This window comes from Macrosteles quadrilineatus, unplaced genomic scaffold (genome assembly GCF_028750875.1).
Source record: "Macrosteles quadrilineatus isolate MER2022 unplaced genomic scaffold, UCM_ALF_1.0 Scaffold_2__2_contigs__length_208266976, whole genome shotgun sequence".
NCBI classification, from domain to species: Eukaryota; Metazoa; Arthropoda; class Insecta; order Hemiptera; family Cicadellidae; genus Macrosteles; species Macrosteles quadrilineatus.
In genome coordinates this window covers 107,972,978-107,999,015 of record NW_026542595.1, presented here as the reverse complement: position 1 = coordinate 107,999,015, position 26,038 = coordinate 107,972,978, and the positions used below count along the sequence as shown (strand labels likewise).

The following is a 26,038-nucleotide window of genomic DNA, read 5'->3' as shown; positions in this document are numbered from 1 at the left end:
AGTTTTTGATCAAAAATGACGAAACATAGTTTGATAACTTATCAAATGATTTTACTTCTGGTCATTTTGCATTTCTGACACTCTTAACATATTAGATTTCTAACGTAAATGTGATTTAGAAGTTGCAGAAATAGTAAAGGAGGTACAATTGTAATTCAATTAATTTTAAATAAAAGAAAAACTGGACGTAACAATTAATCAAATTACAGTTAACATTCTTTTTCACTTTGCCAATTGGATTTCCACACATAAATCAGATTTAGAAGTAAAATAATTATTAGAAGCTAACAAGTGAAATTTCAATACAAAAACTAACGAAATCGTAAGACACATTTTAAAATAATGACGTCGCAATCAATTCATCATACAGAAATCTACCTTTCTAACACAAAAAAAAATCCCCTCAGATTTCAAGGGACGAAAATATTCAAAAGTTAAATTCAAATTTTAAACCCTTAGACGTATTTTAAAACTGTGACAATTGATTCAACGTCCACCTTTCTGACACACTTTGCAAAATGGATTTCCCAGAATCCAAATCGGATTTAGAAGTTAGGGATGAATCAAGTCCACAAGTGTATTTGGACAAAACGTCCACCTCAGGCTTGTGAGGGGAATATAGATGTGAACGATTGTGTCTTTCGACCCTCGACCATTCACACTACGACCCATTGAATCTCGTATTATTATGTGGGCTACGTCTCCTCTGGACTAATAAAGTTAAATAGCTTTGTAGAACTTATTGGGCTACAAATTAATTTGACATTCATTTATTAAGTTAGAAAGTATAGTCATTTGTGTAGTCTGTGTGATGTAACCTGTCTCTTGATCCTTTGTCATTATTATTATCAATATGAGATGGGGAAGCCACCTAGGTGCGTATTTTCACCCAAAAATGATTATGAAGCTTTATTACTGACTAAAATCGTCTTCTTCGTGATACTGAAACCCTACTGGACTGAGGCTGTTTTAGGACTATGTCCTCTTCAGCCGAACATCATCAGGATCATTTATTAGCCCAATGATCAGGGACGAATGGGTCTACTTGGGACTGGCACGGACTGTAAACCATTTACCAATTCCCAGGTAGACGGAGATTCAAGACAAGAGACAGGTGCAATTATACAGACTATAGTGCTTTCCTTCAATTCAAAGGCTGATGGTTCAATTATGAGCAGAACTAATTTTGGAGGCAGGTAGAATCAACGTTTTTGAGTTAAGACTTTTTTCAAACATAATCGCCTAACCAATAAAAAAAAAATACTTATAATTTAGTGAGAATGCATTACATAGGCTCACAATACATAATTCACTTACAATATTGTGAGTAGACTTTTCATATTTTTTTATACCTGAAGAACTCTTAACGCATGATTCAAGTTGGTGATCTTTGAATAAGCTAATGTTAACCAAAAGTTTATTTCTTAAGCGATGTTGTATTATTTTTTATTTACTCATCGGTTGAAAAAACTGAAGTCAAACAGCCGTATGTTAGTTTTGTATGGTAAAAATCTGTTAAGATAACAGGAAAAATCTATACCCCCCTCTTACACCCTCTTATATAGACCGAACAGAACTAACTTTTTAATAGTGCCCAACTGACCGATAGCATATTAACCTACAAGGGAGCATCTATCACAACCTAAGCATTTGCTTTACAAAAGGTGATAGATCATAATACGATCCAAACACGACATAATACATTCATAACGGTGGTTTGACAAAAACCGGTCAGACAAAAACCTTCCCCTAGAGAGCGGGAGCAGAGTGCAAGGCTTATAAACAACATTATAATATTGCATAAACAAGGGCACAATGGAGGGGCACAAAAAGGCAAAGGCATTCTAAGACCTGTAAATATTGGGCGAGTTGAGAAGGGGATGGAACTACCCCATGTGGTCCACAGATTGGCTACACCCCAGCGATATGGGTCACCAGACTGGGGTTATCAGGGGTTGGGGTTGGGGGAGGATTTGGAAAACGAGAGTTAGACTTTGGGAAAGAATACTTGTGAATTTTTGAAAATTATAAATGCATCTTGAAACTTAAGCATTGTGTTTTGGTCCACTAGAACAAGACAATCAAAAGTCTAGTTTGAACCTTACTAAACATTAATACTTGTGACAAGTGATTATTATATTTCCTTCTACTGTTAAGAAATCAATTTTTTATTGCAAACATCTTTCATTTAAAAGATAACCAATAGAGTGAATTCTTCTTACTGAAGAAAAACACATTCCTCAATTGGCATCATTATAAAGAATCTTAAAACATATCCTGAACAGATGTATTCTGTAAAAAAGAAGCATGACTTAGAACATAACCAACTATAAACGAGTTTCATACATTCCTAATCAATTTTTGTCAGTAAAAGGAAGAGTTAAACCTGAGTATTTTTTTCGATGTGCCTAACACATGTATTGATCAATTTCGTTTAGCAACAAAAAAAACTAACATATACACTAAACTTTTTAGTGGAAAAGTTACAATATAAATACTATAATCAATCTTCTCTAGGAGAAAAAATTTTAACACAATCCCTAATTAATTGTTGCTCAACACATCCCCTCATAATATTTTGGGAAACAATAAACATAACACATTCCATGACCAATTCTCTTCAGTAAAAATATCTAAAACCCCCTGATAGTTTATGTTGAAAAGGTCAAAATGTCAGTAAGACACCTTTGCTGAGTTTGGACAATTCGTTGTTTATCAGAGCAGGCTGAGCAATGGATATAATCAACAGACAATCGCCTCATCAGGCGTCAAAGTCACCCCCGTCCAAACTGTCCGTTTGTCTGTTTGCGCCCTTTTTCATTTGCACTTCTTATTATAATCTGTCGAGGCCTGTAATTCGTTTATTGCCCCCATTGAAGCTGACAATAGCACCCTCTGCTTTTACTTTCATCTTGTTTGTGTACCAAGGAAATCAACAACAAATAAAATTATTCTGAGTTTGTGCTAGAGAGATTTTTGTGCTGTGATTTAGCCTAATATTTACAACGAATTAGGTATTCAATATTTTTACCCCTATTTTTCATGATATAGTTATTTTCTGGCGTTTTTTCGTTAGGTTGAGCTTCAATGAAAAGATTGGTTCACATTTTAAAGAATTTATCAGTTATATATACTGAAATATAGAGCTGACTTTTGTCCCCAAATATAGCATTATGTCCAGAATTTCCAAGGGTTTACAATAGTTTTATTAATATCGCAAAAATTCCCCTTTTTCTAAAATGTCGTATTAAGCAGTCGGTCATTTTGTGTAACTAATTTTATAACAAAAATTACATCAAAAGTAATATTTATCAGTTTGTTAAATCGTGCAAAAATGTATACGCAATCTCGTTTTAGTGTAAAGCTAATACTTCCCTTTAACCTGTTTGGATATGTAATTTAAAAAGACTTATTTTAATTTTGAATTTTATAATTGTGTCCATACAAGAAGCGTGTTCTAATAAAAAACGTAACCAAAATTTAACACACATGAAAACAGGTGTCAAATTTAACCATACGGAGAAAAAGACTTACACTTTTTAAATTAATTATTTTAATATATTCTATAACCTTTTCCCATTGTAAAAAAATCAACCAAAATATTAACTTTTTACCATGAACTTTCCAAACTAATTTGTCGACCCTAAAACACTTGTTTTAGTTTTCCCCATCAATTCTATTCTCTCATTCATCTCACCGTCACTCCGATTTTCCACGGGTTATCCATCGACTAATAATTACCCGGTCTCCGACACAGCCATACAATATTTATAACCCACAATGACACGGACAAATGATCGGTCAACTACAGTTCCGGCAGAGTGTCGTATTTCATCCGACGTTTTACCACCGATTTTTATCGGTTTCCTCCCTTTCGCTAAAAGTCCACTTCTTTTGTCGTTTTTCAACCTCGGTTTTCCGGCTGCTGAATGATTGTCTCTCAAGGGTGAAAAATGTTGTCAAGTTGAGCTACTTGTATCAATAGGGCTGCGGGAAAAGGTGGGAGAAACTTTTGGTTCTTTTGACCTTTGATAATACGAGACAGACTGGGAAGAGTGTTTGAACTTTAAAATTTGATCGAAAATAATACAAATAAACAGTATTAGCAATCAAATACACAATTTCTCCCGTTAGCTAGTTAAACCCTAGTATCATTCCAAGAAAAGTAGTGATATTATAAATACTAGGAATATATTCCAAAAGTTTGAGCTACGATTAGTTATTTAGATTATTTATTTAAACCCAATTTGCAACATGAATTGTTGATGCATAGAGTATTTGGTTTCATTTTTATTCACTTGAATCATCATAAACCATCAGAAATAAACAAAAGTGCAGTTTTTTCTGTCCCACCTTCACATTCTAGGACGCTAAGTTCTAGCCTGGAACTGTTTTTCACATTACTTCAGGCTGGTCCTAGAGGGTCGTGGCATTATCACATGGATAAAATCCATTGGCGATTGGCTGGATTTGAACCCGGGACCTCGAGCACCGAAGCCACGCTCTACCACTACACTAGCTCGCTCCCGTAAACAAAAGTTCAGTAAAATAATGTAGTTTTACTGTAAAAAATTAAATATTTGTAAAAGGTCTTATATCTTGTTAAATAGATTTGTGACCACAAAACTATTTCTTAGAATGTTCTCCTAACACTTCCAACCAAATGTGACATTTTGGTCAGATCAAAGACACATCGATCAATTCCAAAGTAAAACCATCTTTGGCAAGTTTTGGCGACGAGTTTCTCATCATTTGTGGCCATTTATCCGAATCGATGGTTTTGATTTCGACCACGAATAAGTCTTTGAAACCAAGGGTGTGGTTTAACCACTATCCTTGTTCTTGATAGGATTCAACGCAAAAGGAAGCACTTTGAAAGACCAGGGTGTATAGTCCACGTGACGAAATATCCCCTTTATCCTTAATTGGAAACCCGTAAATAATTAGTTGAAACGACTTTGCTATAATACTAATTGAAAAGCATCCCCTTGAAATTAAGATCGCTGAAGCTTTCACGGGCTACGTGTGTTCGTTTTAGACTATTTGGACCGAATTAAGCAACTTGAATGGGGAAATGAAGTTGTTACTCGTTAGAATGTTAGATGAAGTGAACATGTTTACTATTTAAAAATTCAGTGTAAGTGGTAGTGAATGTAAATTATTCATAGAATTGATTGATTAAGGTACCTAGTCTTAGGGTTTTTAATCGCCTTTAAATTACACTCAACTATTTAGTTTCATATTCTCAAATTGTATTCAATCGTTATTTTTTTATACAAATATGACGATGTTTAAAAACTAAGCAGTCAGGCTTTGTATGTCAAAACAAAAATTAAATTAGATACATAGATAGCAGTTTAGATACTCATTATATATTTTTCCGTGATAAGGTATTATTTTGTTTATAACGCATGCTCTTCTTCATATACTGTATTGTATTTCGCCCAAATCCCATTTTTAGATTGATTGATTTGTAAATTATTGACACCGTTATTATCTCATAGCCCACACTTAAAAAATATGAACCAATTAATTTTATTCAACTATTTTTGGTACCTACCGGCGTACAACGTCGAGAGAAATTCCCCAATATTTTTACTGAAAAAAGCATTAGTATTTTGATCTATTCTGTCAGTTGTGTATATCAATCAGTGGATAAATAAACAAAACTAACATGATATATTCACGTTTGGTAAAAATCGATCCTACCGGTATTTTACTTATACCATAGTATGTATTTAAATGGAAATATAGTTGATCCATTATCATATACAGTAGTAATGTTTCTACAATGGCTTTAAACACATTTAAATACAATTACTATACTAAAAGTGTATTACTTTACAAATTAAAAATTGTAATTTTATTTAGACAGCAATATAGGAGATCATAGTAATTTTTCCACAATAATTTTCCTCTGACCGGATGTGTCAAGCAAATGGAAACAAGAAGGGGTGGAAGACTTATTCCGTGGGAGGGAAGAACCAAGGTGGTGGGTGGGGATGCTGTAGCACTTAATCGATATCAGAGTCCTCGATAGGTCCCCACTAGTGACGTCTCGCGACATACACACACACGGGGCCCGACACACACACACACACACGCACACACACACACACACCAACACACACTGGGGGTGGTTTACGAGTGTTGTTTCCTGTGGCAGTAACATTACCCCCCGTCGTTTCTCAACACATTGTTCACTACGATTACACTCGGGGCTTCAGTCAATTTGTTACTCGCCAGAATCATTGCGGGACACTTAGGGTGGTCATTCTTTCTCCACTTGTCCAGCAGCCCTTTAATGTTTTTGGAGTCGTTTCTGCATTGTGCTAAAATGTTCGTTTGTGACTTGTGAAAAGTACACCGATTTTTATTATTTCTGTACACGAACACTAGAAAAACAGAAAACCAAAACACTTTAATATAATAAGTTATAGTACAATTTTGATATTGAAAAATAATAAAACATTTGCTATTTAAATTAATACCATCTTTAAACTCTCTTAAGGGTCCTCCACTTCTTTCTTGTCCTCCTTAGACACATGCTGCTGGCCCTTAATGTCGCACAGATGATCGCATTAGAAAAATACTGGTATGGATCATAAACATAAACAAATAACGTTTTTGGCCCCAAAGTAAACAAACCCCCTATACTAATAACATTAATTAACATTTGGTTTTGTTTACTTTCGGGCCAAACACTTATTTTCTTATGTTTATGATCCATACCGGGTCTTTTCTGCCATTCGTAGTTCCGTATATTTGGGGTAAAGGTAGAGTGCAGGACTTTGGTTCCTGAGGTCCCGGGTTCAAATACCGCCGAATCACCAATAAAGTTTATCTAAGTGATGATTCCGCAACCCCTAGGTCTAACCTGAAGTAATATTGGAACCTATTGAACCTTGGAATATATTGAATTGGAAAGAGAATGGAGGAAAATGTGGTAATTTTATGTGGTAAATTTTTTTATGTGAAATTCGCGGGTCTACTGGTCTGGAAACCACACTGAGCTTTATCACGCCCACCTATCTGTACAGTCAATTATTATATAGTCTGTATGAAAAACTCTGTCTCCTAACCCTCCGTCCATCTGGGGTTGGCCTGGGCCTTAAACCATTGGCTACTCCCCAGGTATGCGGAGGGTCAGGATACAGGTTCCATTTTACATACTATAGCTAGGTCTTTAAGGAAAATAAAAAAATACACTCATGTCATAAGAAGTTGATTGGTTAATTTTGGAAGGTATAATTATTGGCGTTCAAAAGCAGGGGAAAAATCAGACATACATAACATACTTTTTGAACGGACATTAAATTTGTCATCCATAACACTTTAAATATTATAAAAAGTAGTTATCCTTCCATCGTCCATGCCTTTAATTACTATCAAAATATCTTTCAAATAAATTAAACATAATGATTTCTTGCGATAAAGTATTTAACTATAGATAGACTTCGGTTTCCTAAATTCAATTATATCATTTAAACGTTGGTAAGTTGTTACTACTATACCTATTAGTAGAACCTCGATAACAAGACTATCATGAGGATTAATAAGACTTAATATCAAGGTTGACTTCTTATTGATATTTGCAATAATATATGATTAGGAGTAAAATAAATTCAAGGGAAATAGCAAATAACACTTGTTAACAAGAGTGACTTCTTATCGAGGTTCCACTGTGATATATTCTTAATCTCTGTTCCATTTTTACAAGTTAGCTTTCAAATGACTTTCCGAATTAATGTCCGTATCAATGGGTTCCAACCAATTATTGAGATAACTTTTTTATACTCTGTTGTATAAAAAAACACCGAGAAAAAAAATCTAAAATTTAAAAAAGAAGGAAATCGCGATAAAGAAAATCAGACAAAGTTAATAGATTTGTCAAGACACAATTGCTCGCAGACATTGTGACGAAAGCTTATTAGTTTGACAACGAAGCATTGTCCGTCAGCCTCTGTACACAAGTTGTACAATGAGGTTGATTGCCGATCTGTCTTCATTAGCCTCATAACAATGCCATTGTCGCGACCTCCTATCTGCATCTCTGGATATTCTCGCCCAGATTTATCGTGAAACGCGAGATCCGACTTCCCCTCACACTAATTAGGGAATATTCCGTTCCGTTTTTGTAAGAATTAGTGTTTCTTGTCGAAAACGTTGGAAAGTGTAAGAAAAGAATTGGGTTTTTTGTAAAATTGTGTAAGAAAGTCAATTATGTTTAAACAGGGTATGTAACTTGAAAATTTCAAATTTATGTAAAAGCTTTTGAATATTTTTTACCCATTGATTTTATACATCAAAGACATTTTTCATTCAAAGTGAACCTGGTGAATAGGAACGACGACAAAGTCAGACACCGCTAAAGTCCGACAACGATAAAGTCAGACAACGACGATCCCGGACACATTTTAAAAGTGTCCGGAGTTAGCGCTGAGTAGCCCTCGTATGGTGTTTTACTTTTTAACTAGGTTCTAGCCCGGGATATGTTTCACGTTTCTTCAGATTAGGGTAAAATCTATAAGTGAATTGCGGGATTTTAACCCGGGACCTCGCGGAACGAAGTTCCATTACCTACCGACTAGCTAGACCTGATATAGTTTTGTACGATAGAAGATGTATTTTAATATTTGCAGTTTTTACAATATGAAGTGACGTGAGGATTTAAACGTTGACATTTTAGAAACAAAAATATCTAGAACAAAAATCGGACTCTAGTTCAACAAATTAAGACACAGAAGAAAAGGCATTGCTTCATGTAGGTTTAGGATTCTAAAAGGGTGTGAACAGCAGAGTTAGTAAATATAAACATTTCAATAAAAAAGGGTAGCTTAAATATAAAAGTTTAAAATTAAAAGACGTTGAGGGATTTCATTGCCACTTCCTCTCGTAAGCTTTTAGGACTTGAAAGTGGACTGAAATATCAGATTCCATCATTTTTTTTAGATTGAAAATTTCAAAGATCTAAAGGAATTTTACTGCACCTTCCTCAAGTAAGTTCAGAACGAACCTGCAGAACGTCAAAGCTAATTATTGATTTCATAAATCTCATAACTTCTCTGTACCTTCCTCAAGTCAGTTGAACCCAAAAAGCCGAAGAGAGTGTAGTTCCCATCCCGGCCACTAGAAGTCAGCACGCGCCAACCCAGAAATAGCCTCTGCCAGATTAATAAGTGGTATTCTTTCTGGAATATCTTCCTGACAATGGTGAATGAAGGGCAGGTGCGCTAGTGTCATCTTCGCTCTCATATCTCCATCTCGTTCTGTCCACATCTTTCTCTCCTACTCATATTTTAGTGCAGCAAATTATTTGGATCCGCTCTCGAGTCCAGGTGAATCGTAATTCACCACTAATTATCAGTTGTTGTAAACCCGGCATTTGGCACAGAAATCGGTTTAATTCATGGGCTCAACTCTATGTACTTCTGTCGCGCTTATTTTGGAAACGCTATTGCATACGAGACTGCAATAAAACACGAATGATTTTTTCAACACTAACGTATGTTTGGTGTCATAGTATGTTTTTTGTTGCTAACTATAAAAATTAAAGTTTGATCATGTTTTGATTCAATTTTGAAGATAATAATTCACGTTTGTATTAGTTCCAGTAAAAATTTAATAGTTGTGACTAGGTACAATTTTAAAGTGAGTTGGTTTTAAAAGTTGGGTTACTTAAGCAAACATCTACGCCATACATGAAAATTCGGAAAAAAATAGTATTTTCCTTGAATAACTTTTTTTTCAGAACGTCACAAATCAAATATCACAATTTTTCTCATACTATAACTGCATTTGCATATAACTACGAAAAAGTACTAAAACACAGTTTTCACTAGAAGAGGTAATTTTGTAATTTACCGATCTTTTAACCCGTCATATTGCTACCTGACTTTGAAACCTCAATACACCAAACACTAACATTTTAGAAACATATTTTCTCTACATTAACACCAATTTCCTCAATTTAAGAAATCCAACGCTACAAAACGGTGGCAACAAATTGAAACATTATCTTTGGATTAATTAGTTGACAATTTGCCGGAGACAGGGAGATGAGCCCCATTTCCTCCCCACCCCCCGACCTGTAGACCCTTGCACCCCTACTTTGGGAAGTGGGGTCGTGTGAATCCGCTCAGGCTGCTTTTAATTTACTATTCTGACAGGAATGTTAACAATGCTCTCACTGGGACTTCTCAGCTGTTTTGAGTGAGTGCAAATGTCATGATGTATGTAGAACTGTGTATGTTCACAATATTCTCTATTATAGTAGAAAAATATACATAGAGGGGTAAAAATCTTTTAATATGTTTTACTAAATTGTTTATTTGAAAATGAAATCGCACTCTCCGATTTGTGTAAGTAAGGGATAAACATTTTCTTTTTTACATTTTTCATCCTTATGAATCAGCTGAAGGTTGCAGCCTATTTTTTGTATAAAGTGATTTTGATAGATCTAACTTTTTTGACATTTCTTAACATTTCACAAAATTACAAATAAATTTAACTAAGTAAAACGTCCCTTTCGTAAACAATTACTACCATTGTATTATACTCAAAGAGTGAACAATCTTGTAAATTTACCAAAAATAAAGAACATCAATATTTGTACTATTAAAAAAGTTACACTTTTCAAAAATAAATAAAGATATTGAAATGTTGATTTATTTGAAAAAAGACACTTTTCAAACTAATTGTACATCATATTTTTTCTACATATGTTATTGTGCGTACCACACTTGAAACGATCCAATATAAAATACCACTTGAAATCGAGGTTTTATATTTTACAATAGGAGGATTGTTTCTTTGGTATCCAAATTTTACGGAAATAGGTCAAGTTTAACAGAATGGTTAGAAATAGGTAGTTTGAAGAATAAATTGATTAGTAGGTAGTAATGAAAATCGAGCATTTTTGGTTCCCGTCCTGATGAAGCCGATGAAAAAAATTATATTTAGTTAATTTCTTATACTGCATCGGTTCTCCTTTGCGCTGATTCATGTTCCATGCACAGGTCCGAAATTTGTGTGGGCGGAAAAATTAAATATTATAAAATTAGCAAAACTCGAATAAATATACAGTATTTTGTTTTCCTGAAACAGCTGAGTCAGTAACAAAGCTACACAGATCATCTCACTCTATCAATTACACCATAGACAAAAATAATTAAATAAAGATTGTCAGCCATGCTGCAGTTACCTTGGTTACCATAGGTTCTGGCGCACACCCCTGGTAGCGCCGTGTAGTTACGTAGCGCGTACGCCGTACCGCAGCACAGCTGACGGTCTATATTTAATTATTTTTGATTATGATTATACTCATCCTTCACTCATATTCGGGTTGAAATATGTAGCTAGATGGCGTCCCATCTCAGTTGATAATTGAAAAAATGTAAAATATTTAATTTAAGTACTTATCAGAACATGATTGTATGAATTGTGCCACAAATAAATACATTAATACTTTAATACTTTTCAATAAAATGGCGACCATACAAAGTAGGTATTTTAAGCCAAGTATGAATGGAGATGAGTGTATAGGATGAGTGGCGCGATCTTGTAGTCTTGTTAGTGACTAAGGCCGACTTATTCCTTAGACAGCTAATAACTAATAGCCCATACAGCTAATGGCAACTAAGGGACCTAAAGTTTATAGTGGAATCCGAACCACATTTTCGCCTTGGTATATACGAATTGGTCTAATTTTCAGGATAATACTGCGGATAGTCGTAGTACTGACTCGTGCGGACGTTAATCCACACCAGGGAGTATCGCATCCACAGTGCATGCCTATAAACATCCACAATTCGTAACCTCCTAGTAGCTGGATTACAGGACGATGCCACCCGTCCCAGTTGGAATTATACACAAGTTATGCTAACACTCTTTTCTATTAAGAAAATAACTAATTACTTCCAAATTTAAAATGTCAAACCATTCACACAATTCGAGTGAAAAACCCATCGGGAAAATTCGATCAAAAAATGGCGCAACGCAAATAAGACTCTCATGATGAATGACTAAGTTCAAAGATGATATCACTGGATGCCTAATGTGACAACAAACATAATGGCCGCATTAATGTTCAATTCACCACATAATGTGTCGTTGAGCAGTCGTTACACATAACTGGCATAACTACAACACCACTATTGTTGTTTACATAACTAACTGCCTTCATTGCAGTCTATTATGACGATTGCCATCTCTAAACTGCAGTTTAAATTCTCATCAGATTATTTTTTCAGATAGGAGTGTTATGATGTTTTTAATTCTGCATTATAGTTTTTGATAGGAGATCGAATTGTTTGAAAGATTAGAGGTGAGACAGTGACGATGGTGCGACTTGAATTTTTATTTGGTAAGACGAATTGTTTATAGGTAAACTCCCTATCTTTTTATTTTGTTAAGATTAATCCTTACATCTTGTACACAAATTTTAATCCCAGCTGTTTTATTTTTATTTTCCATAACAATTTTAATTTCTATTTGAACCAGTTTCAAATTATATTTTGAAGGGGTGTTATCTTAAATGTAACGATTTTGAACATTTTTAGGAAAAGTACTTAGGGAAGTTAGAGTTTTTACATATTTAATTTGCAAAATAAATGCTCTTTCACATTATCTACACACGTATTATCGTCTGATCCTTGAATTCTACTCTAAATAGACTTTTACTGTAAAGAAATTTGGTAGTACCATAGATAAAATATACTAGTCTGTGGTAGTACCTAAGTTACTTTTCAATAAGTTACGTGTCAAAACTCTTTTTTTCTTACACCTGGCTAATTTGTACAGTATTGTTGAATCATTCGTTGAACATAACTACCGGTGTTTTGAAATTGAGATTTGCAAATTCTGTTGATAAAATCAATGTTATAGGCAGCATGACAGTAGAACTTTTCAGAAAGGGTTCGCCTTCTCTGCATTTGATATGTCAAAAACTATGACGAATCCTAAATGAAAAAGTCTCCTATGATGGTGGTCTATGTGTTTAAAGCTTATACCAGCTATGTACCTATAGTGTGTATGATGGAACCTATCTCCTGACCGGGTCAACCTGGGAATTGACCAAGGGATTAAAGCCCGGGCCAGTCCCTGGTAGGAGACAGGTTACATCATACATACTATAGTAGAAGCCTTTAAGACAAAGGCAAGATGGTATTTAGAATAATTCTGACTTTGTCTCCAAAAATGCTCATCTCTACTCCATACAATCCACACCTTAAATCCTGATTTTAATCAACTCATCAAAATCTATTTATCTCTAGGGACTCCTCGAAGTAAGTAAAATACTAAATTATTGCCTCCTCTAATACAATGACGAGATAAAAGTGGCAACGTCGCAGATCAGACCAATCGTAACAGATGTTGCACGAATCCAAACGAAACCTCTGTGCAATGTTTATACATATACATGTTGTTAGTGTTATTACCATCGTGAGGCCGGCAGTGCGACGTTGCCACGCCAACACCGCGGCCCTGTAGGCCTATTAGAGTAGGCTATGGCCAAATCCATCCTCAGTTTGATGGATTCTTCACTACCCAGACACCGTCTCCCACTCTGCCCTGGTGATCTTCGGTAGATCATTCTCCAGCAGTTTAGCCGGTTCATTTGTTTCCCAATCTTCCCCAGATGGGTTTACACGGTTCAGCTGGCTAGCTGTTTACCCTTCCACCCTTACAACTAATGTTGTCACTTCGCAGTTTATTTCTGAGTTTGACACTGTCTAGGTTTGCCTCAGATGCGGTTGAATGGTTTGATGATGTTTTTTTCGTGAATTTATGTTCAATGTCGAATTTTTAAATAGATTTTAATGAATAACGCAACTTTCTTTTACTTAAGGTCAAGAGGGGACTTAAAGTAAAATGACCAAGTTTCTAACTTATATTGTTTTATCTGCCAACTAAAATATGTAAAGGAGTCTATCTGATGGAGCAAGTATCCATAAATATATATTTTTTGTTGATTTTATATTTTGTATGTACCAATAGAAATTTAATATAGGATTTTACAAGGAAACAGTATAGACCAATTTTTAGTATTTTGTTTAGTTTTTTTTTTAGGTTTTCTTTACAAAAATACATATTTAAAAAATATTTTTTCACATTCATTCGATTTTGTTTTTATCTTCTTATCCTAAAATATCTAAATTTCTGGAATTGTAATTATATGGTTTGTTGACCATGTATAGATTGAAGAGATATTTTATTCTATTACTTGAATATTTTGTTTAAAGCAACATAATAAATACTTCGTGTTTGTCCTAGGGATTTATTTTATTTCCGTATTTAGATATTTGTCTCTTATAGTTTTATTTAGTGAAGTGAGTAAGCGGAGTAAAACATTGTATTCGTACATTATTCAAGGAAAACTACACAAATATTCTAATTTGACAAACTTCTTTACAGCGAATCGACTCCTAGTACAATGGCCATTCTTGTACGCTTATCACTGTTATCATCACTAACTGCGCCACATTCCCAACACAGAGCGGACATTCAGCTTAGTACATTAGATTATCCGAACAATTTTGTGACGCATTGCATTCACAGTGGCAAACAAGGAGCATTATTATATCAGCTGTTCTGACTCGTGTAGCTGTCTTGTGCCGACGCAGCTTCTTAGCAACATCTTGTAGAGTATGAGTTTATGGTTATTTGAAGGAGTTTAATGGATGGCGAGGGACATTAAGATTCTGAAGGATGTAGAAGGGATTTGATGTATATTTTTGGGGAATCACAAACAAATTAAGGTACTTATAAGAAAATATCGTTACAGCATCATTCACACATTTGAGAATTTCTTTTGGATTTAAATTGTCAAAAATGCGTTCTTAGTTCCATTGTGGGTTCTCTTGGACTTCTCATATACCGAGATAGGCTCAAAATTATAATTATTGAAAAAATTTGTTAGCATTGTGTTGAGAGATTTTTTTCAACGGAGACAAGACTTTTTAGTCAAATAAGTCCAAGAGGTTGTAAAACGGATTTCCATTATAAGTACCCTTTAACATAAACCTGTTTGAAAACGTCAACTCCATCCTTAATTGACCGAGTCTTTTTCACAAAAAAATTGCTAAGAATATTTTCTTTTTGTTGCAGAAATATGTCTTCTAAACGCAAGTCTCCGCCGTCGAAGCTTCAAGAAGGCAGTGGAGACGGGGCGACGGGGACGGACCACGAGGAGCCCACAGGTCCCATGGAGGCGGTAGCGTCACCTCTAGCGTTCTACAATATGACCGCTCCAGAAGTGGAGGCGCGTCGAACTCCTCCACAAGAACCTCCAGCGTTCTACAAGCTATCCTCGGCGTCCTCGTCTTCGGCAGCGTCCGGTAGTGAAGTGGAAGACTTGTCTCCGGAGGACGAACTTTTACGGTCTCCGCCCAACAAGAGGAAGAAGGACGATAGTGAGAATGATGAGTGCGCGAGGTATTACCCCATGAACTGTGCGCCTAGGCCGGACTCTCTCCAGGCGCTTCTGGCGCTCAACCAGAGCGGCTTCCTGGACGACCGCTCCCCCCGGCGGCGACGCTCGGGGTGCGAGAGTCCTTCGGAAGAGAAGAAGGCGTTGTTGCATCTCAACAACAACAGCACGACGCTGAACCACAACTCGGCTGTTGGAGGCAAGAGGACCATGGACGATGTGCTGAAGCGACTGACAAACAAGATGAACAACAGCACATTGAGGGATCCCTCTTCGCCCACTAAGCCACAGTGAGTATACATGTTTATTTTATTTTTATATTCTTGACACTATACTCTAGTACGGAGTTATTTGACACTTCACAAAATAACCCCACTCCTAAAAACTAAAATCCACCTCCCCACTCCTAATAAAATCACTCCTTATTCCGTGCGTCAAGCTAAGCATCGAGGTTTGCATCATTATCACATTGTTAAAAGCCATTTATGTATGATTGTTGGGATCCAAACCCAGGACCTTGAAGACTGAAACCCCATGCTCTAGGTCAGCTCCCTTGACAGAAATATGACCATGTAGTCGGTTTAAGTCAAAGACACGGTACTAATTGGATAGATGAATTCCGTTAAGCAGGACATTACCATATTGTGTTTGTATTCTAATGATTCAAGTAACTTTGTTTCTATGTAATTTGCACTAGTCTGATTTTTAAACTTATACTCAAACAATCTAGAGGGTAAAGCCTTTCCCTTTTGGCTCTATGTATCAGTTTAGGGCTGTTACTTTTATTCACGAACTACCCCTTTGCTTTTCTCGATACGTTCCCCAGCTGATTAAAGATTTGTATATTTCTATTACAGTAATACTAAAAAAACTTCTTGTGAGTAATATTTTCTTTCAAAATAAGAAGAGTAGTTAGTCCATAGCTTCGGTTAGATTCAAGAACACAAGCAATGAATATCAAAAATATTTTTCTCCCGAGATTTGTAGTTAATTTTGAGTAAAATTCAATGACAAAAACGTTAATTTGCATTTCAAAATTTACATTCATAATTTTTTTAGAAGATCTACGATTCGTAATTTCAATTTTAAAACCATATTTCCTAAAAAAAAAAACATCTAATACATTTACAATTCACTCAACAGTACAAAAACAGAAAGAAATTAATTTAGGAAATGGACTCCAATAGTTATTTAAAGCTTTGCAGCGTCGATTGACAATGTCCGTCCACAGAGAAACACAAAGTCCAGTGGAAACAGAAGGGATGTAAACAGAGAGGAATTTTGCACAAAATAAATAATCATCCGGTGGAACAATAAACCAGCCATATTGCCACAAACAAACGTTCTTGCCCATCAAACAATGTCTGGCACAAAAGGGAATTGAAATGTTTGTGAGAAACAGAAAGCTCAGTATTTGAATGTTTGATGAATTTGAAAATTATATGTAATATCAACAGGATGTTGTTTTCCTTTGTGGTGTTTAAATGCATTAAAATGTATGAGATTTTAAATGTTAAATATTTAAATTTTCTGTAATTTAAGGACAGTTTTTTTTTATTTCTGTTCATAATTAATGTTGAATCCATGCGAAATTTTGTAAATTGCAGTAGAATCATGGATTTTGTTTAGTACCTGAGACAAAATAAATAATTTAAATACTACCGATCATATTGAAGAAGAAATAGGTCGCATAAAATTATTTACTTAGATTATCTACCAGGGTTAGTGAATTGGTTATAAAATAAGACTTCTTTATGAAGTCTTTGGTTAAAATCCAGCTAATTATTTACTAAGAAAAGCTAAAATTGCGATAAACACATGACCGAGTAGTTCAAAACTATATGACGCTAGTAAAAACACTGGTTCATATTACTAATCTTTGACTATAAATGAAATTGAATATCACATTTTCATCAAGTTGTAGCATTGATTTTAGATACCAAACTATTCATCCTGTCCACATGAACAAGCAGATGGAGATTTTCATTCAAATCGAAGATAGTTGAATAAACTTCTACAGAGGGCTAAATTAACACTTTCTCTCTTAGTTCTTGTTACTAGTTGACGTGACAAAAAACGCTCATAGTTAACAATAAAGATTTTCTTGAAGCTTTAATTTGTTAAAAGTTTGATTATTAAATGGCAACCAGTAAACTGCATCAGTACACTTTTGGTATCGTTGTTTGTCATTCTAAGATTATCCACAACTTTAAAATGAGAATGTTTTGTCTATGATCACCATAATCAAAGACTGTAGCCATTTTTGAATAAAAGTATGAAAAAATGACATTTGACCTCGATGAGTTTGTCATTCAACAATTTTCTATGTGAATAAAATATTTGTAATACATGTCCACGATGGGATATGTACTTCAGAATATAAGATCACCAGTATTATTAATTGTTATACCATTTCCATCTCATCAACAATATGTCGTCTCGAGAAGCAGGAGAAAGAAGACATAATATTAGAATTGTAATTGTATTTGTTATAGCATGTAACACATTCTGAAAGATGCTCATTTAACCATTCTATTCAAATAAACCTACACCTGGTCCAGAGGTACATCTACTCTAGAATTCAAAACTCAACGAGATAACAAAACGAGAATTCCAAGGCAGTTCCATACTCTCCAACAATACAATTGTACCTAACGACTTAATTAAGTCATAATGCCGTTTATAGCGAAGACTCGAAGGCGTCAAGGGTCTCGTAATGAACTTCGCATTATTAAAACACGAGCTACTTTAAGGGCGTGACCGGCATGCATTGCGAGTCTCCCGGCATGCATTGCGAGTAACACAATACCCCCTCAATTGGCTGATGTCCTCTCCATGCATTTCCTCGCTCCTGGCTACTTATTCACACTGCTACATTGTGTCTCGTAGGTCTGTCAGGGACTTATAATTATATCGCAGTTGAATTTCGAGTTGTTTCTCCGTTATTAATTCTAGTGTGGAGTTTGGAATTAGGGTAAAATTTAATATTTCGGAACCGATTTTGCAGTTTAGTATGACGTGTATGATGACGTACAGTATGTTAGAAATATTTATTAATTTAATAAATCTGCTGGATACCACAAGTAAACAAAAAGTATATTCTTAACGCACATGGTAGTGCATAGTAACTTTGACTATTGATACCTGAACATTCCCCATGTTTAACTTGTTGCGAGTTTTATCATCAAAATCGTCGTAGTTGATGTGAGCCACCGACGGATTGTGCTGATCTATATTACTAATTGCTGTCAAATACACACACTTTTTTGCCAAGTCAAACTAATGAAATTACTGTATTAAGAACTATTGTAACTGTTTTGACCCATTAACTTGGTTAGCAACAAAAATAGGGTAAAAAATATAGTTGTAGGCACTAGCTGGAATTTTAGAATTGACTACACTGAAGAAGACATTTCGTCCATATGGGCAGCTTCGCAAATTTATTATTAAAAAGCACATAGTTTTTTTAATCAGTCACAGATTGTACTAGTGTCAAAAATTCTATTTTTACCTTATTTTTTGTTTCTAAGACAGTTGACGGGACATGGCAGATGCTTAAGTTTACAATAACTTCTCCTAGTTTGATTTGGTTAAAAGTCCAAATATTCGACAGAAATCAGTAATTTACTACAGCGCAATCTGTTGGTGGCCTACTTTAACTACTCCCATTTTGACTTAATTCTATGGTAACGGAGAAATGATTTTAACCTGTATTATTAGACAGTGCAATTTAAACAAAATCCAACAATCAAGAAAATATAGGACTCCTTTTGAATGATCAAAACCTTATCACCTACCTATACACGGATAACCACTCAGTACTGTTTAGGTTATTTTGTACACCCCCATCACTTTTTATACCCCCCTCCCAGTTCGCAGGTGGCCCACTATTGTAGTTACTGCCCAGTCATTGTGTACCGTGTGTTTGCTTGACATGTAAACACACTTCGCCCCATTTTCCAATATTTCCCCGCATTGTGGGCCACTGTCAATATTTACCATACGAGTGGGTCCCCGGTAGTCGTGCCTTCACGTTAATTTTTTCTAGCACGATTTAACTTGTAATGTTCGTTTTTAGATGAAATTTTGGAGATGATGAAAGTGTTATTTCTGTGAAATTGCTTGTAGTACGTAAGCTATGTAGTTTGGAAATTGCTATTTTGTATGGATTGTGGCACAGCTGGTCTGGTAGTTAAAGCGCGGACCTTCTTGCCTAGTTTCTCGGGTTCAAATCCTGCTAATCACCATTCACATTTTGCTACGCGATGTATTGGCTCGATGGATAAGAATCTATGCTAAGCCGAAGGTACTTTGTTAATGAGAACTATCTGTCTGTTTTGAAGGTTTTCTACCATGAACGCCGTCTTGCAATTTTGTTTTTATATTGAATTGGTCTCTTAAGCAAACTACTGTTCGGGGGATTTGGGACCCTTTATAAAGTTAATAAACTGAGAGCAAAAATATTTCAATATATTTTACTCAATATATTAAGATACTAACTATTTTCATTTTCATAAATATGAGGTTTTCAGTATATAAACCTTTATACTGAGTACAAAAATCATATAGGCCTATTCAGGGTCGGTGTAGTTGTTTAAAATAATATTTTTGTTAGTAATTACTCTTCTAAAGAGAGTTATCAAAAATGTACCTAGCAAACGTACAATTTGTTTTGATCTTAAAGTTACAATAAATGACATTTCAATACTCTTCAGAAACAACAAAACATGTTATTTTACAAGCTCTCGTAATCATAAGAGACACTCAAGATGCAGAAACTCGAAATGTAACAAATCGAGTTTCGAAACAGCAACAATCGAATAAAATAGGACACAGACAATCGAGTGAAATAAGTTCGATTATTGTTACGACGAGTAAATCGGATTGTAAGGGTTGCTAGGGCCACGCGGCTGATTATAAAATCGCATTACTGTTAGCAACAATATTGGTTCGAACCTACAATAATGCAATAGCGAAGCCTGCGGACTAAATCAAGTAAAAGAGCGACGCCGCGCCAATTTATTTATATTATATCCTGTGTTCGAGCACTGACCTATCTCTAGAATTTCAGTCCGATCGATAAGGGGTTGGCTTGTTTCTCTTTAGTTTTTATTTACATCGAAATTATTTAACCAAAATTGAGTGAATGCATAGTTATGGAAATTTCTTTGATTGCATTCAGCTAGTTTCGTCGTGAAGTTATTTCCATTCTCAGACTAAACGTGGATATTCTTTTATTGTAGACTTCTAAAAGAATACAGTTACTTAAAAATAATACACTCACACAAAAATGACACGAAATCATACGCATATTGCAAAGATCAGCGGATTTTGCAGAACTATAACTATGCATAAGTGCATATAAACTATGCATAAGTTTGCATAAACAGTTCATTTGTATTTTTATTTTACTGGCTACAACAAAATGGTAATTATCGTGCAGCTTTTAGTGTAAGGAGATTAAGGAGAGCCAGACTCTTTTTCCTAGAGGCGTCTCCTTTTTTCTCTAGAAAGACAGACTCTGGTTTAGGGCCTATAGGGTCATAGGATTACAATTTAGTATACTTCTATTTTGTCTGAGTTTGCTCCAAAAGAGCGCACAATTGCCTTAAGTGATGTAAAAGAAACATACCTACTAAGGTTTATATTTTGAAAACTTGTCACAACAGTTCAATACTTACTATAGTAAATCTATATGAAATTCCCTAATCCAAAACGTAAGAATTTTCCTTTCCAACATCAGAATTTCTCGAATTTAAATGACCACACATATTACTTTAAAAATAACCTCAAACAGAAACATCAATTTTTAAAGATACACATTCCCACAGTTCACTCCCAGCCTCAAGACAATTTTTTTTGTTCTAGGACGCTAGGCACGAGCCTGGGATTGTTTTTCACATTACTTCAGGCTAGACCTAGGGGTTGCGGCATTATCACTTGGATCAAATCCATTGGTGACTTGGCGAGGATCGAACCCGAGACCTCAGGGACTGAAGTCCCGCGCTCTAACCACTACGCCAGCTCGCTCCCCGCCTCAAGACAATAACCCAATCACAAAGGCTCTGAGATAACGTCGACCTCTTTGTTTATTTATACGTCACCCTTTTTACCAAGGGAGGTTTAACTTTCATTGGCAATGATGTGGCCCCGTCTTGTCTGTTTTGTAAATTATTCACCTCCCCACAACTCCGCATGCCCCCCCCCCCCAAGGGACCACTCGAAATGGACGTCGTCCTGGCCTAACTGGTTTAAGCATTTTTTATTAGAAGGTCACTCGTTCTGCTATTTTTTGCCCAGAGTTTGTGATTTTTATACTGGGCGTGGCCTAAGAGATCGTGGAGGAATACATTGTTGTAAAGTTTATAAAAGTAGTGTTGATAAATTATTAATGTTTTTTATTCGTTTTATTGCTATGTTTTTAACCAATTACAAAAATTGTTTTGCCAAAGGTTTATTTAATTGAGCATATTTTATTTTTTTATTTTATTTTTTGTTTGATTTATTTATTTATAAATCAATAGGCAAGCACGTTTCTTTAAACCATTTTTTCTGAGCTCGTGTGCATCGCTAGAAAAGTATACGCATACTGTTACAAAGATATTTTATAAAAAGTTATAAAAGAGGCTCAAAAATAAGCACAAAAAAATAATTTAAAATAAAAAAAAAAAATAGCACGTGCCTTATGGGTTTCTATGCTGGTGATGAAATAACAACGAAATATAAACAGAAAATCAAAACAAATGGTAGAAATTTCAATCACATGTATTTACAGTGAAAATAGAGAAGTCTACACATTACGTATTTCTGTTATTTCGACCACTGGACGAACTCTAGTTTTATTTAAATCGTATTTAATTTACTTCGGCCAAGTTTAACAACCTTAGGCTTTTGGCCTATCAATCATATCAACTATTAGACACATTCGCTCTATCATTCTAGAAAACTCACCCTCAGGTCAGACTACAGATCCCGAAACGTCGCAAAATCTTTTTTACCAACACACTACAGAAAATTTCCACAACAATCTTGTTAACCAACAATGAACTACAAACAAAGAGTGTACCATATACATATTCACCCCACTCAGGGTCGTGATGTCACCACTGCACCCCTCTTAAATTATTCAAACCCTACAATGCGCTTCCAATGCCCTTTTATCCAGTTTCCACTGGCTTTTTACAATCAATTTTCCAAAGTAGCAACAATAACGGAATTAACTGTATCGCGAATCGGGCTAATTGTTTTATATCGCGAATATTCATCGTTTGTTGCTCCAACAAAGCTGCCCCTGTGAATTCAATTTGCGATGTTTTCATCGCATCAATGTCAGTTAAAAGGTTCTATTCGGATGATAGCTCTTGTTTTGCTGAAATACACGGATTAGTGTTCAATAGTGCAAAATGTATCGTTTGGAGTTCATAGAGTTTGTATCGTGTGTTGGAAGTTATGAGATTTGATTGTTTAATGAATAAATCGAATCGATGTTTATTATTCTGAAGATTGCAGAAACGTCGATTTATATCTTGTAGCATTTTCAGACCTTACAGAAATGAGTTAAAAAAATCATACTGCATGTATTTTTGTTGTGGTCATAAACTAAGAACTTTGAACTTAAGATCCTGGCCAGCTCATTTCTTATCAGTCAGCTGAATCAGATCGTTCCACAACATCGCTATGTTAGTTTACTGTTACGTTAAATATTGTAGAACCATAAAAAAACATATTAAACATTTATTTCGCATTGTGAATTGTTATTGGAATACAACATTAATATATTTATCCAGTAAAACTTCATTTTCAATTGTTACAGCTTTCAAGATGTTTGTAACTAAATCTTTTTGTAAAATTTACCCAATTTTAGTACGTATTTTAAGCTAACGATAAATACAGAGTGAGTGTAGAATATAGTGAGATAGTCGATGCACATTTTTTTACTAAATATTTATTTCATCAGAATCATTACAATAATCAAGTCCAGATTAGAACAATTATGAACCTACCGACTTTCACCACTCTAAGTTTCATATTTTAAAAATTACTTTATTCAGAGAACATTTTAAAATTAAATACTCCTACTCCTATTTAGGTTTGCGCTTCTGTCCATTTCCATTGAGTTTGTTTTAAGTATCCAGAAGGTTATATACTTACGTGTTCAATTGTTTCAGGTTGGACTGTGATGAAGGAAGTTTACAAAACTTAGCTGCAAAACTTCAACATGAAATTCTCAGAGAGCATCACCAGCTTACGGAAAACAGAAGGTAATAACTAAAATATGTTATATTCATTGAAGCAAAATTTATGTTCTAAGTAACATTAGTTTATATGGTAACTGTGCATCGAATAATTTCACAATTGGCAATGTCATCTAACAAACATACTTCTGTGTACTGCATATGTATTATTCTAATGGATGTTGTATGTTTTTAGTGTATGCTGCAAAGATATTGATAGATATCAGTTTATGACGAGTTTTGTCATTTTCTAATGGATAATGACAGTTTTTAATGGATAATGACAGTTTCTAATGGATGATGACAGTTTCTAATATATATTGCCAGTTTCTAATTGCTATTGCCGGTTTCTAATAGATATCGACGGTTTATAATGGATAATGAACGTTTCTAATGTACAATGGCAGTTTATAATGAATAATGACAGTTTCTAATATATATTGTCAGTTTCTAATGGATAATGACAGTTTCTAATTGCTATTGTCAGTTTCTAATATATATTGACAGTTTCTAATGGATAATAACAGTTTCAAATGGATATTGTCACTTTCTAATTGATAATGACACTTTCTAATGGATAATGACACTTTCTAATGGATAATGACAGTTTCTAATGGATAATGACGGTTTCTAATAGATATTGTCAGTTTCTAATGGATAATGACAGTTTAAAATAGATATTGTCAGTTTCTAATGGATTATGACAGTTTCTAATGGATAATGACAGTTTATAATGGATATTATCAGTGTCTAATGGACGTTGTCTGTTGTCAGGATGGAAGCAGACAACGGAGAGCGAGACAACGTCACGGCGATGCTACAACTCCAGAGTCTGACCGGAGACAACTTTCTGGAGAAGGAGCGAAGATTGTCGGAGATGATTCTGCAGCTTCAGATGGTCCGAGAGCAGTTGCTGAGTCAACAGGAGCAGCAGAGCAAGGTAGGATCAGCAGCATTGTTGTAGAACACAGGACCTCTGTACTGGGGACACAAGTTCGAATCCTGCGCATGACCAACGGTTTTTAACAATGGAAAATTTGAAATATAGTTTGCGGCATGTAATGGTAAAAAAAAAATGTATATCAAAATAAATTAAATTGTAGAAGAAGGTTTTGAACACGTGAAATTGAATGAGTATTTGTGTCCTTGAATACGTATGTAAAAATAAGCTGTATTAAAAGATGTACTCTACAAAAATTACCATAGCTAATAATATTAAGCAAATCCAAAAAACACAAAAAGAAAAAGCAAGTTGAAACACTGGTAAAATTACAAACAATCAAAAATTAATTTTCATATTTATTATTAGTCCAGGGTCTTTTTTAGAAGAGGAACACCACTATTTAAACTGTGGAAACCCCACAGTTTAGGTTAGATAATTGTTGAGTTTTTGTCATTATTTCTGTTCAGTTAATAATAAAAACTAAACTTGTGAGCTATAAAGTAACCAAACCTAAACTGCGATTATTCCATGGATAAAAAAGTGGCGGCCCTCTTCTGAAAAAGACCCTTAGTCCAAGTAATTGAAAAGAAAATTGCAAAGATAACAAAATCAATATTTCGTACAAAAAAATAAGAACCCATAAAAAATATGTAACAAACTAAAGATATGAGATTGATCTTTGTCTTATTGCAACAAACTTAAACCCACTGTCCCAGAAGGCTTATATTTACATCCCACCAATCACCAATGAATACCGTATGTGATAACTTAGTGGTCTGAACCTAACCCTAGGTGTCACTGTACCATCAAAATAAAAGGTAAAACTACATTTATCCACCATTTCAATATCCAAAATAACAATTCATCTTGCACTCAAATTTTGGCTTTTGCACTCATTCGTTTCCTTTAGGTAAATGTATACTCTAAGTTGACTACTCATATTTTTACAACACCTTGGGTTCCGCCGAGTATTAAAAGAAGCGTCATTCCAAACTCATATTGTTTATGTCTGTGGCGAGGGAGATGTTCTAGGAAGACCCGATTCTCTTTACGCCGAATCGCCGAACATGACATGAACTACTAGGAACCCTGTGTGCCGCTTTTATGGGGCGTCAAAGAGTTGTAAACAACAACACAAGGTGAGCATCCATGGCGGTCTCAGCTGGGCATTCTTTTGATTTTGACGTTTTAATCAAACATAACCTCTAAGGATTTTAATTTTGGAAAAGCTACTTTTTATGGATTAAATTTTAAATACTCATAAATACTAAATTTTCCACCAAGTATACGATTTTACCTAACTGCAGGATGTAAGAACGCTCTTACTACACTTGTAACGTAAATAGCTATTACACGTGCTCTAGACCTAATATTTCGCTTGGTTGATAGTACGTACCAGTAAGTTCATACCACAGTCCCATTTTATGTAAA

General features: G+C 34.9%; 1 protein-coding gene across 2 annotated transcripts in view; it reads left to right on the top strand.

Moving 5' to 3' along the window:
* The window catches only part of LOC128986194 (transcription factor Sox-13-like), a 181,574-nt gene that overhangs the window by 89,723 nt on the left and 65,813 nt on the right, over positions 1-26,038 (top strand). For both annotated transcript variants that reach the window (XM_054406399.1, XM_054406400.1), the window contains 3 exons: positions 15,109-15,720; positions 23,599-23,691; positions 24,439-24,604. In XM_054406399.1, coding sequence (XP_054262374.1) covers positions 15,113-15,720; positions 23,599-23,691; positions 24,439-24,604 — 867 coding nt within the window. In that variant the 5' untranslated portion in view covers positions 15,109-15,112. The remainder of the gene's footprint in view (positions 1-15,108; positions 15,721-23,598; positions 23,692-24,438; positions 24,605-26,038) is intronic.